General features: G+C 41.0%; 1 protein-coding gene across 1 annotated transcript in view; it reads right to left on the bottom strand.

Moving 5' to 3' along the window:
• Nucleotides 1-13,507, bottom strand: part of SATB2 (SATB homeobox 2) — a 126,586-nt gene that overhangs the window by 68,813 nt on the left and 44,266 nt on the right. Inside the window, exon 4 of the mRNA XM_059853355.1 lies at nucleotides 1,866-1,992. Within this exon, the coding sequence (XP_059709338.1) occupies nucleotides 1,866-1,992 (127 nt within the window). The remainder of the gene's footprint in view (nucleotides 1-1,865; nucleotides 1,993-13,507) is intronic.

Raw genomic sequence — 13,507 nt, 5'->3', positions numbered from 1 at the left:
CAACACACAGCTGCTGATCCTCCTATGGCATATGTGTGCATAACCACTCCTGCTGGGGCCTGATGGAGAGCAAAGAAACTGCATGAAGAGAGCCCCAGGAATGGCTGAGTAAAGCCATCCTCTCCAGACAAAGATACTCCTGCTGGGGTAGAAAAATAAACATATATGCTACACTGCCACTAACAAAATCCCTAAACAGTGAGGGCCCTCACTGTGTGGAGGCAAGACTTTGAAAAATTAGTTTAATTTTACAGGGGTTCTTATACTGCCCTTATCACTGAAGTATCCAAGAGCCTTTCAGAAACACATCAAGCCATATGCCCAACATCTGTCACGTGCAGTTCGTTCTCACTTTCATTCCATAAGAACTGCATATGTAGTGAAGCTTTTGTCTTCATACGACTTGTGCCTCTTGTAATTTAACAAGCTTATGGTTTGTGTCTACATGCATGGGGACAGACCCAAGAAGCACATCAAAAAGGTGGGAGAAGCTTGCCACTGCCATTTCTGCTGCATGCTCTCCAACAGCCCCAGAAGATGGTTCTGCCTTCTGCCCTTACAGCCTGGCTTCTGCCTCAGAGCTGAACCTTCCGCTGTGCTTGAGAAGTTCAAGTAGTCAGTGATCATTTTTATGTCAAAGTCATGGGCTGTCTTTTATTTATGGGGCATCCAGGCATTCAGGCACTTTGAAGAAAAAGAATGAGACCTTAATCTCAGGTTCAAACCCTTTACTAATATAGATGTCACAACAGACTACATGAACTCCTGGTAGGTCTACAGCAGCTATAGGGTCTAGACACTCTTTTACAACTACAGAGCAAAGATGCAGCCCAGCTGAAAAATTTTCACAGTATATAAAACCAAAGAAAGACCTGTTCATGGAAATCAGAAAACCCAAGCACCATCACAGATTCAACAAGAAAGAAATGTTGCTGTTTGGAAGTTTAATGTCAGTGAGGCATCAACTATTTCCAAACTCTAAACTGAACAGAACAGTTGGAGGGTATGTACCTGTCACCAAAGGACATGCACAGACCCTTGTGGGCCCCTCTTCTGTTCAAGCCAAAGCTTCAGAGAGTTGTCAGTAAGTTAATCCAAACTGACTGTTCCTTTTCACTCTTTCCTCTGTCATGTTCTGGCCATACAGCTACAGGAGACTGTGCAATGTAGGCTTATCTGCAGCTCTGGCATGTGCCATGCACTGCCAGGGACCTTAGATCTGAGGACTCTTTAGAAGGCCAAGAGAGAGAAAGGACAAGAAAAAAAAGAGGGAAGAGTGGGAGGAAAGGAGGGTAAATAAGTGTAAAAATTTTGGATCTTTTGCTTTTGCTAATCAGAACTAGCCCTCAGGGCAGGAAAATGTTTTTCAAACGCCAAATGGAGCTGCAGTGGCACTTTCCTTCCTTGTCTTCTGTTTGCTGGAAAGACCACTGGAGAAAAAAAAAGGAAAGTAAAAAATGCTCCCCTCCTCCACATCTCAGCAACTGGCTGCAGAAGACCTGGATTTTCACAATGCAGCCCCTAGAAAAAGGCAAGGAGTTTATTATTTGATAAAATTAGAACTTAAGAATCCATTAAATCATGGACTACAGAAAGGTCTGCCTCTAAAAGCCCCATATTTTTACTTGATTGGGTTTCTGCCCTTCCCTTCTCTGTTACCATACTGCTACTTCAGAAAACATACAATATCAGTTGGAACATGCACCAAAAAGCTGCCAGGTGACCCACCCTTCTCTCCATTTTCTTTTCATTTCATCAAAAGCCCAGAAATTAATGAAGACAGGATGTGCTAATCTCTGTAGTAATGCTGTAACCAACAGAGCAGCTCAGAGAATAGGGAAGGACAGATGTTCAGAAACACCCACCTTTGTAATTGGATTTTCAATGTCACCACATGATAGACATCTTGTAGCATGTCGGCTACTGTTGCATCTGGTGCATCAGTCACATAACTGAGAGGGAGGGGATTCCACCTCCCAAGCTTGATTATTCCTGAAAAGAAAACAAAAAATCCATACTTTATATTTTATCAGCCATTTATTAAACCCTTCAGCAAGGCTGGTTGTTCCCACAATCCAAGATCTGCCTTGGGGTTTACTGCAGTCTTGCCCAGAAAGACAAGTTCTGCTCACTCGTGAGGAAACAGTGGAGAAGAGCAGGAATAGATTCAAAATCTTAAGCAGACAGTTGCTGACGTGTTCCTGACTCTTAAATTACTGCAAGGAAACACAGGAGACTTCCTTCACATCCTTCATCATAGCTCTAAAGCCTAGTTCTTTAAGTTAGAATAAGCTTTAAGTACTTACTAGTCCTGATTTTGCAGTCTACAAAAACTCTTCAGTAAATAAATGCATTACTTTTGACTTGAACAGGAAAATTCCTATGCGTGGGCTTCCAGCACTGTTACAATCTAAGCATGGTATGATTCCCAGTGTGGATGGAAACCCACCAAGCAGGAAGAGTTCACTCCCAGATACAAGCTGCACTACACAGACAGTTGATTTTCTTTGGGGAAAAAAAAAAAAAAAAAAAAGAACCAAACAACTGCAAGCTGCTGACCACAGATCCAAAATAGCTTTTTGGAGGCGGGGGAGAATGCTGTATGTTCTATTTCTACTTCTGTTCATTCTTTAATAGGGATCATCACCTCTTCTGGATGAGCTTGTCACAAAGACTGTAAACTTGGATGGTAAACCATTTGGTGCAGAGGTATTATTTCTGTTTAGACAATTACAGAGGGCCCACCCACACCAAAAACAATGACTAATCCCAGGAATGACTTCCAGGAAGACACCAAACAAAGAAAGCCACAGTGCCATCTTACATGACAGCAAAGCAGTTCAGTCTTGTTCTGCACTATTGCCACCACTGCTTTTATTCCCTCCTTCATTGTGCTCCCATTTCCCCACTGTTCTGCTCACTTAACTCTCCTCAGCTCAGCCCTACAAGACACCATTCTCCCATTTAAACAGATGCCTTCTGAGGTTTCTTTATATACTGTGTGATCTTTGAAAGGACATCCATAAACTCAATTGCCAGAAAAAAAATAATACACTAATACATGAGAAGACTACTTCTTCTGAGATAACAGGCATGCCAAGAACTCCTCTTGGGTATCTGGAAGGATGTTGTGGTGCCAAGAAACTTCAACTGTCTCCTCCTCACTTTCTACTCCCAGCTCTTCACCAGCTCTGGAACTAAGTGAACTGCAGTAAATGACAAAAAGCTTTTATCCTGATCTCCCAAAAATGATCACAAGATAAACACACTGAAGCAGTGAAACAAAGCTTGCAGAGACAGTAACAGAATACAAGGAGCCCATTAACTACCTGCTATGGAGTATTTTTCTCCATTCCTACACAGATCGAAGAGGAAATAATTTTAGTACAACTCCCTGTCTGTAGCATTTAAATCTTTGCATTTACCACCGACCTACTGCTTTGCAAGGCATTCTGTCACCACACACTGAAAGAAGCTGGAAGTGACCTAGTTCATCCTCAGTGGCACAAAGTTTCACTGTAACATACTGGTACAGACAGGCTAATATTTCAAGAGCAGATTCAGAAGCTTTTGGCAAAGAGATATAGTGTCCAAATGAAACAAAAAGTTACTAAGTGTTGCTTGATATCCAATGCTTGAAAATGGGACATAAACAGAACAAAAACATTTCAATGATGCACTGTTTCAGTATTAAGATTTAACAATCTGGTGCTGAATATGCTGCAGTATAAATAGTGCCTGGACTCAGATCCAGTAGAGTAACACACAGCACTCATTCACAGCACCGTATGTCTCCAGTGCTGGCTCCTTGAGTCATATTCCACTTGCCAAGAAAAGCTGTTTTTCTTAAGGGGATAGTTTACTTAATGTTATCTCTGGTGACAACAAGAAATGCATATAGAACAGCATATATTAGTCATGAAATGAGCATCAAGGGTCCACTGCGTAAAATACACGCTGGAAAAACACAGTTTAGCTGCTGACTTCCTTCACCTCCTCCTGCTATAGAATAATTTAAAGCAAAATCACCTAAAAATCCAGAAATCTATACTGGCTTCACAGAACACTTGGTTTCCTATGTTTAACCCCGCCAAGTTTTCATGTAATTGAAAAAATAAGCATCATATGTGCCCCATAAGTCACATCTAAATTGGTAATATTTTACAAGAGGCTTTATTTTTCATTCAATTAAGGAAAGCACTCAGAGAGCACACCATCTGCAACTGCTCGGGCCTGGCAATGCTGGCAAAGGACAAAGAGATGGTTGGGAAGCACTGAAGTTACTAAAGGTGTCCCCAGAGTAAAAGGGTTTAAAGAAAAAAAACCCAGTAAAACCAGTGCAGCCCAGAGTGCACCATGGGAAATACTATGCAAATTGTTTTACAGGAATGTCTGCTACTACTGGAAGTTGAGGAGATTTTTTTTTTTTTTTTAATCCTCCTCTACAACTGGAGAGGAAATTGTTTTGGCTGGATTTAAACAAACACAGGTGTTACCATAATGCTCAGTGCCTCTGCACGTTAGCACCTGCTGAGAGTCCTTTACTCTGTGTTACAGCACTGCTGATGCACGCTATTTTTTCAGCCGCTGTGATATGACGTGTGAAATATTTTCTTCCAGAGCACATTAAGCTGGTCCAAACGATAGCCAGAAGCCATGGCTTCCATTCAGCTCCTCAGCAGACTTCACAGGTGCTTATTTCATGGCACCAACACTGTACTTAAGGCAACTCTTGGGCTATGCTTGGGGAGATGATGCCAACTTGTTCAGCAAATGTGCTCTCTGCAGACTAAGACATCTCTGAATGATTACCCTGTAAAAACTGAGCAGGCCAAAATTTTCCCCCTAAAAAGGTCCCTTCTTATCCAGACTGGGTGTTTTTAGCATAATAGCAACCCCAAGATGAAAACAACCTGACAGCAAGGGGTCACTTCCACATACACATTTTCTATTGTTCCTCTCATTGACTTCAAATTAAATCACTTTAATTGGCCTGGCTAAGCTTTTATCCTAAAACAACTGGCATTTGGGACAGGAGACAGGAATGAGGAAAGGTCACTGTGTTATTAATGAATATACTACTTCTCTGGGAGTAGTATCACTTCTCTCAGCTCCAGAGCTTCTCAAAATTTTGTGTGGATAATGCAGAGCAGATCAGAAAGCCAGGAAGTACAAAATATACGTCTTCCTTGAGCTCCCAAAACTCTTCTGTTAACAAATCTGGCTCTCTTTCTTGTATCTGTTGGGTCTTTTTTGAAGGGAGAGCTAACAGATTTCAATGCTTGCACACACTCAAGAAATGGCCTACACTAGAACAGCTCTCAACTCACCAAGAAATGGCTGGATGCAGCACAGGCCAGTTAGGCAATTAAAGACAATAAAGACATCAGTTTTCTCAAAAGATTTTTTTTCAAAACCTATGTTAGAAGAGATTCTCTATCCACACTGGTTGTTGGTTCTTGAATGGCATGTACTTCTACAGCCAGGTCTTTTATAAACTTTAATAAAAGCTCAGCTGCAACAAAATGCAGACAGGGAAAAAAGACAGAGTAGCTCTGTGTAAAATGGGTGTAACTCCCTTTACCCACAAGAATGGCAGAACACACCAGTGGCAAACTTCTGTGAGCTCAAGTGTCAAGCTTGTACATAACAACCACTGAATTCACTGCTGCTGCTCTGCTCAGGCCAATGATGTGCCACCCTGCCAGCATGTTTCCAACTGAGTTTCATTCAAAAAGCAGCTCCTCTTGAGAAGAAAGTGGTAACTACACAGTGAGAGCAGAACACTACACTGAACAGAAGCCTTGCCCTGCTATATCACAGCTGACCCATTCTATAGCCAGCAGAGCTCATCACAGGATCCTCCTGAGCTTTATTTTATCACCTGAAAAAATGATGCACCTAAAGCACTGGGATTATTCCTAGGACATTGCCCTACTGAGATGTGAACTGAATGGATGCAAGGTTGGGGCTAAAGCAGACTTCCAGAATAACTACTTTGATCAGGAGTATAAAATGACTAAAAGCAGAAAGCTGCTTTCTAGAAAAACACAGCTAAGCTGGCAAACCCTTTACATTATTATGTAGTTCACATGAAAATTTCAAGTCCCATGAAAATTATTTATCTATATAGGATAGAAACCTCATTTGTCATTGTGAATGGAAAGATAGCCACACAGCACACTCATTCTAAGAATGCCACATCAGGGTGTAGAACACACATATCACAGACTAGCTATGACTATGGAGTAGGTCCTACATGGAATGAAGACCAGGACCTGCATCTCGCACTCACCTGCACAGGTAACTTTTAATCTGGATAGCAATTACTGGATATCTGGATAACAATTACTGGAGCACCTCAGGTACCTTTCAATACATCACTGCCATAAAATTAAACTCTTCAAATGGGGCATTTTCCAAATTCCTTTTTGTGGCTAAACAGAGCAAGCAGGACCAGAACATGCTTCACCCTGTCACTGGCTCCCTTCAAACTATCCCTGGCTCCCACCATGGCTATACTCTTGATTTCATTTTCACTAATTAAGAGCATACCTGAGTTGCAACTTACATGGATACTTGTAGTATTCATGCAAATGCATATGCAGCATTAATGTAATTTTTTTCTAATGCTAATCTGCCAGGATTAAAAGATAGTCACGTGTCCCAGATTTTGTTTCCTTGTATGACCACAGCCAGAAGTTGTGGACTGCAAACACAGGGCTGGTTGAAGAACACAACCAACATCTGCTGCTGCCTTGTGAATTCCATCAAGTAGTTTTGATCAAATATCGTGCTTTTTAACAGCAGCTCTCATCAAAACAACAGACACTCAGGAGAAACTGCAGGTTAGCATTAACACCCAAGCACTTCTGATGTCTTTTACAGCTCCAAATCAAAGACCTCAAAGCAATACCCAATAAAAGCCCCACTTCTGGGTCCTCCAAGCCATTTCTTTATCACCCACTATTGCAGGACTTCCTTCCAAAATGGGTAAGCTCCTGGGACAGTGACTGCATCTGTTTGTCCCCTCCAAAGGCATCTTGTCCCTATGCTTTAGATGAAATTCTCCTTTGTTGATCTGTGTTTTCTCACAGAAATTGAAAACTGCCTGTCCAATGTAATAAGTACAAAGAATTATTTATTTATAAACCAGTTAGCAGAAAAACACCACCCTGCAGTACAGAACAATTCAACCTGCGTTTCTTACCTCTACACTGGCTGTAGTATATCATCACACTGTAACAACATAAAGCCATAATTTGTAGTTATTACTGTTAATCCAGCAAAGTGAACGACTTTTCAAGCAGAAAGGATGAAAAGCAACAGGAAAAACTACAAGAAAATAAACTGATTATATTAATTTTTGTATTATATTATTGAGCCATCTTTTCTAGCTTTTTGGAAAATGTAAGAAAATACTATACTGCCTCTGTCCATTGTTATAAGGGTGCCTATAACATTCTATTGAATTTCAATCAATGACACATTAGGGTAATAGCTGGGAAAAATAATCAGCAGAATACTCCTCCATACTTTTAAAGCATCTTTCATCAGAGGGTCCCAATGCACTTAAAAATATTAATTAATTGAACTTTGCAACATCTTAAAATGTAAGGCTAACTGTATTCTGCCAATTGACATATTGGTGATGCAGTGATTGAAAGCACACAATGAACATAATCCTATGCTTATGCCAATACAAAAGAATTCCCCTCCTTCCTCATTTCAGCCCTTAATAAATAATTCAGTGAGAGAACAGGAATAAACTATGTGATTACACTGTGATGTACACATCCACAAATCAACAGGAACACCCACAATCCCCGAATGACGAATGCTCCACCCCAGCTCGTGAGACTTGTGCAACTTCAGGGCTCTGCACAAAAGGGTGACCTTCACCCAAGGGGAAAGCACAGCTGAGCCACACAAAGCTCTGGAAGCACAGAGCCCCGTGAACTGCTGCTGCTGCACGTCTTTGCTCTTGCTGTTCAAAAATGCTCTCATAAACTCTGTGTACCAGTGATGGCTTAGAGCACAAAACAACCCATCTTTGAGCCAGTCAATTGAAACACTTTCTGGCTTGCACATCTGTATCAGTACAAGAACTTTAACACAGACTATGCAATTACACGATACACATGATATTTATATTATTATATATTAAAAATTTTATGGAATTATGGGCATAACTATCAATAGAAAGACTGTGTTACAAGATTCCATGCCAAACTTCAGAGTACTTTCATCGATGAAAATCATTTTGATACATGAAGCTTGGTTTTGCGTTTTTAATTTTTTGAATGCTAGCATTGCTCCTTCCTTTCCTCCAGCATGACTGTATTGAAGTATTTGACTTAAATAACATACACTAAACACTCTAATGGCTTGTAATTCCACATATCGGGTTTAAATTTACAGTAAAAAGATTGTGCCTCATGTAATAGATGCTGCTTCACATTTGGGAAACGTTATGTGAGGACCCTGACTTTTATTAGATTAATTTAATATAGGCACTAAGTTACTAGACTAAATTAATAAAGATCTTCTTAAAAAAAGAAAAAAATGAGGTGGGGGAAGAGAGAGAGCGAACAGAATGAACCCACAAATTAAATAAAATTTTCTGGAGCTTGTTATTTTGGAAGTCTTTATTTAATTTTCCAACCTCTATTCAGTTTGAAAAAACAGTCAATAATTGGTAAGGAAACAGGAAAAAAAACTTGATGTTATTTACTTCAGGGGATTATTTTTAAAACTGTTATATGATAGAACAGGAATACCACAAATAAATAGAAGGGCAAGGAAGCAAAGGAAGTACTATTAAAAAAAAAAGACAACGGGCCATTCACTTCAGTTTCCAGAGTGGATTCAATGATCCTTGCGAGTCTCTTCCAACTCAGAATATTCTGTGATTCTGAAGTAGTTTTACATTTCCTGTATTACTTATAAAACTACCACCTCCACTGAGGAAAACCACATTCAGTCCTGCATAATATCTGTCTTTTGTCATTTTTGGGGTAAGTGTGCACTTGTCTTGGACAGCAAGAAAATGCATAAAGAGAGAGACGTCCACTTCTCTCACCTGAGACAGACAACCACTCCTCTAAGTATCACTTCCAGGGCAGAATACAAAGTCTTTCAAACCACCACAACTCATGACAGAAAGGCTACTGCATCCAGGTGTCTTTTATCACCCTGCCAGCCTGGAGTTCAGCTTCACCCTGCACCAGGCTGCCCTTCCTGAGAGGCACCCTCACCCCAGGGCAGTCTCAGTGGTATTATTCAGCAGACCCCATGCCCTTAGGACTGCAGCACCCGCTGCATGTCACTAACATCATCCCCACATAATGCCCAGAACAGGGCACTCCACCCAGTTCTGCATGAAATTACTGCCTTTTGGGCAATCTCTGCTCTTAGGGTAAGATTGTTCCTATCTTAGCCCTGGGACACCAGGAGCACAAGGCTGTGCCTCCTCCCAGGGAGCAGTGCCTGCTGAACACCCTGGAAATCCAGAGTGTCACAACTCAGCTTATTCCTTGATCAAAGAGCTTCTTGAGCTGCTGCCATGAGTAGAGGTTTGCTTTGCCATCTCAAAATCTCAGCTGTTCCTCTTGCTTTGGACATTAGCTGTCTCTTCTTGAGTCCCAGGGTCCCTGGCAAAATGTGCTACTTCTCTGCCATGCCAGCGTGGCACCAGGACTTGTGTCTAATTTAGGGCCTCCCAGAGAGCCAACACAAGCAGACACAGCTAATGGGGACCTGCAGTGGGCTTCCAGCTCAGCCTTACAGACTGAGAACTGGGGCTTTAGTGCAGTTGCCTCAGTTGCTAAGAAACATGAATGCAAGTGCACTCAACCAGTGGTGCTTTTCTCCACTGCACGTGTTCCTGGACAGCCATAAGCAATGCTGGGATCCATCTCACCACCAATTTTGGACCAGGTGACTGTACTGCCAACTCACCACCTATAAAGGGCTGCACAGGAGTAAAAGGACCAGAGCTTTCACAAACATTTGCTGTCCAACCTTTTTTCTTAGTTTTCTGGCCAGCCCATTGCCACCAACAATCTGCCTCATGACACGTTCAGCAAAAACAGGGTATCTGGGCAGACAGCCTTTGGTCCCTACCTCCCTGAAGCCTTTCTTGAATTTTATATATTTCCCAATGGAGAAGATGAGAGGTAGAAGACATCCTCCCTCTTGGGGAAAACCCTGCATCTGTTTTTAAAAAGATGCCAATGCCCCAAATGCCTTCAAATTCACCCAGCTTCAATGCTTGCCTATAACTGCACAAGGAAAGTCAGTCTGCTGAGCAGAAGAAACAGCACAATAACATGGCATTGCAGCTGAATGCATAAAACACGTTTTAAAGGTTATAAAAGAGCACTGCTAACAGGACATTGTAGAGGATAATAAGCTTAGAATTAAGCCTACAGACATTGTCTGGCCTTGTATGAATCTGAATATCCTGCCCACTCACAGCAACAGTTTCAGAGAGCACAGAAAGTCTGGCTCAGACTGCAAACACACAGTAGCCAACTATCTTTGTGTTGAGTCAACTACAAGTAGATTTGAAAATTCATGGGTCTCAAGTCCAAAGAAAAATAAGGGCATACAGCATGCTGTGCTGCACAAACAAACCCCTAAACTAATGCAGTTTCATATTCTGGCCTATGTAGTTTAACAGCTTAATCTCTTTAGTCTAAGATTTGTTTCTTGGGGTTTTCCTTACTCTGTATAAAGACTAGAAGAATGGTTTTTTCACTAAATTACTACTTTTGGTTTGCCTTCTGTCTTTTCTTTCCTCCCACCAGACATTCAGTTCTTGACTTCCATGGGAAGAAAACAACATGAACAACTGAAAAACTACTAGGGTAGCATCTAACTATCAGGACAGAAAAGCAAGTATTGCTGAGGAAATAGAGGGATTGAGGACTTAACTGATAATCTCAAATAACTGCTTCCACTAATTCACCATGAATGCAGTAAGTGCAGACACAGTTGCTGTAATTTCTGCCATTCAACTTTGAAGCCGTCTGCTCTTTGTAGCTGCCTCACTGTAAGAGGATAGCCAGATCCATACAGGATCAAAAAATATCCACAAGCTTGACCCCAGTATTTCTAATGGCATGCAGTTAAGAACTAATTCCACCATGAAGCAGTTAACAAGAGAGGTGGTAACACTGGCATTTTAGCATTTTTATATGAAAGATTTTTATGGAAGCAGAAGTAGCCATAAAAATCCACATGCACATGTATATTTAAGAAAAGGCACTGTTTGTTGATACTCAGGCTCAGGTCTCACTCACAGCACCAATAGGTAGAAGGTAAGGGACTAAACTTCCCTCTTGCCTTACAAATTGATTGACTAGAAACAGAATAGTATCTTTATGGTTATAATATTTCTTTTCAAAATACATTTTAATAACCCTAGTTCTTAATTTGCACAGCATTGCAAATTCAGGTGAATTTGATTAAATTAAATAAGAAATTTTCCTTTACTGACACTTATTTCAGTTGATAATCTGATCTCAAGTTCCCCATCTCTTTCTTTTATTCCCAGGAAGAGCAAAAAATTCTGCATTTCTGACAAGTCTAAATAAAGCTGTGCTGGTTACTGAACTATGTTACATTTCCTATCAACAGAAAACAAAAGCGGAAAAAAAAAAGACTAGTTCACCACTAGAGGAGATGACTCAGAGCAAGCAGGAACTGTTACCAGACTCAGAAAAAACAGTTTTCCCTCGTACCGTTGATGAGCCCACATTAATGCTGAAATGAACCTAGATTTGTTTTCCTAGCCCACATCTTCCTAGAACTGAACCTATTTTCTTACAAAGCCACCAGATCCTTTTTGGATCCTGTTAGCATTTTAACTTCACGTTAGTCATTTTGTGAAGAAGAGACCAAAAAATAGAAAGACAGAAATAACTATTTGTTTAATTTAAATGATGAAATTTCTGTGCACATGGTAAAGACTGGAAAGAGTTACTAACATTTTGGATCTGGAAGTTTGAAGCACACACACATCATGCTCAAAAGCATTTCCAGTTCCCCACTTCTTTAGTAGCAGCTAAGACTGTCACGTAATCACCCCATATAGAAATTGTGGATCTGCTATGAAGAAAAGTATCTCTATCCCAGCCAAAAGCAGCCTGAGTGCTTAATGGACAGACTCTCCAAGCCTCAAGCACTGGTGGCACTGTGAACACCCTTGTGAGATGGTGCAGAGCTCTAGTACCTCCTCTCACCACTTCTTTCTCTTTCCTAAACTCTATCTCATGTTCAAATCAAAGAGATAAAAAATGCTGCAGGGTGATATTTCAAGAGAAAAGGGAGGAAAGACTGTCATTTCTAATCATCTCCCAAAGCCCCAGGTGTCTTGGGCCCACGGATGCACAGCTTCTATGTGCAAAAGCAGAAAAGGAATCTAGAGGCCCATTCCTGGTTTGGGGGAATATAATTAAAGACACAGTGGGATGATGCCTTATTCAGAACATGGCACCAACACTGGAAAATCCCTGGAATCTACCAGAGATACCATTTCACCATAAGGCACAACCTATACTGCTGCCAGCATTCTCCTCTGTACCACAAATACAGAGTATCTGACTTGGGATTTCAACTAATAGCATGGTGCTACAGGAGAAAACAAGATATAAATAACTTACTTCACAAAGTCTTATGTAGGAAGATGAAGACACTGCATACATCCTCTCAAAGAATAGGCTGAACTGCCTTCATATAATCCAGATATATTCTCTTCTCCTTACTGGCCCAGGGAACCAGAGCAGACCTCAGCACTGAGGGAGCATTACCAGCCCAACAGACCAAGGCAGCTTTGGGAAGTCTATCGTTTTCACAACCTGACTGATTTCAAAGGTCACCCTGGAGGAAAAGGCTCAATCTGGTTCCTGCCGACACAGCCGTTTCCCACAGCCAGTATCTATTCTCTGCTCTTGGCACTCACTCAGGTGGAGGGGACGTGGGTTGCACTGTGGGTATCTGCATCTTAATGAATGTCTATTTCACTCCCCCAAAGCCTATTGTTCATTTGGAGGCATGGAGTGTTACTGGTTGTTTCATACTGGAGGTCTTAAGACAGTATGCACACCAAAGAAATAAAGACTTCGAGTATGAAAAAACTTTGGAACTACAGAATTATCCTAAAAATCTGAGCTGCCTAAAATACTACAGTAATTGAGACTTAAAACTATCTGTAATTCCTTCTAATCAGCAAAAAAAATACTCTCCTTTCTTCGTTTCACATCTGAGTTCATGGTGGATGAAAATCCAATCAGAGGAGCCTATCAGCACTAAAATAGCTCTCATTTTCCCCACATGATGACCCTGGTTTACAGTTTATCACAGATTAACTCATTTGAAAAGCTCATGCAGTGAGGGTCCCAATCAGTGTGACCAGTCATCACTGCAGTGTAGATGGAAAAGATCACAGCCACACCATTAAAACTGCAATCTAGGAGAATAAAATTAAATATTAAACAAAATT

The sequence above is a fragment of the Haemorhous mexicanus genome, chromosome 8, assembly GCF_027477595.1.
Source record: "Haemorhous mexicanus isolate bHaeMex1 chromosome 8, bHaeMex1.pri, whole genome shotgun sequence".
Taxonomy (NCBI): Eukaryota; Metazoa; Chordata; class Aves; order Passeriformes; family Fringillidae; genus Haemorhous; species Haemorhous mexicanus.
This window is presented reverse-complemented; position numbering and strand designations above follow the sequence as displayed.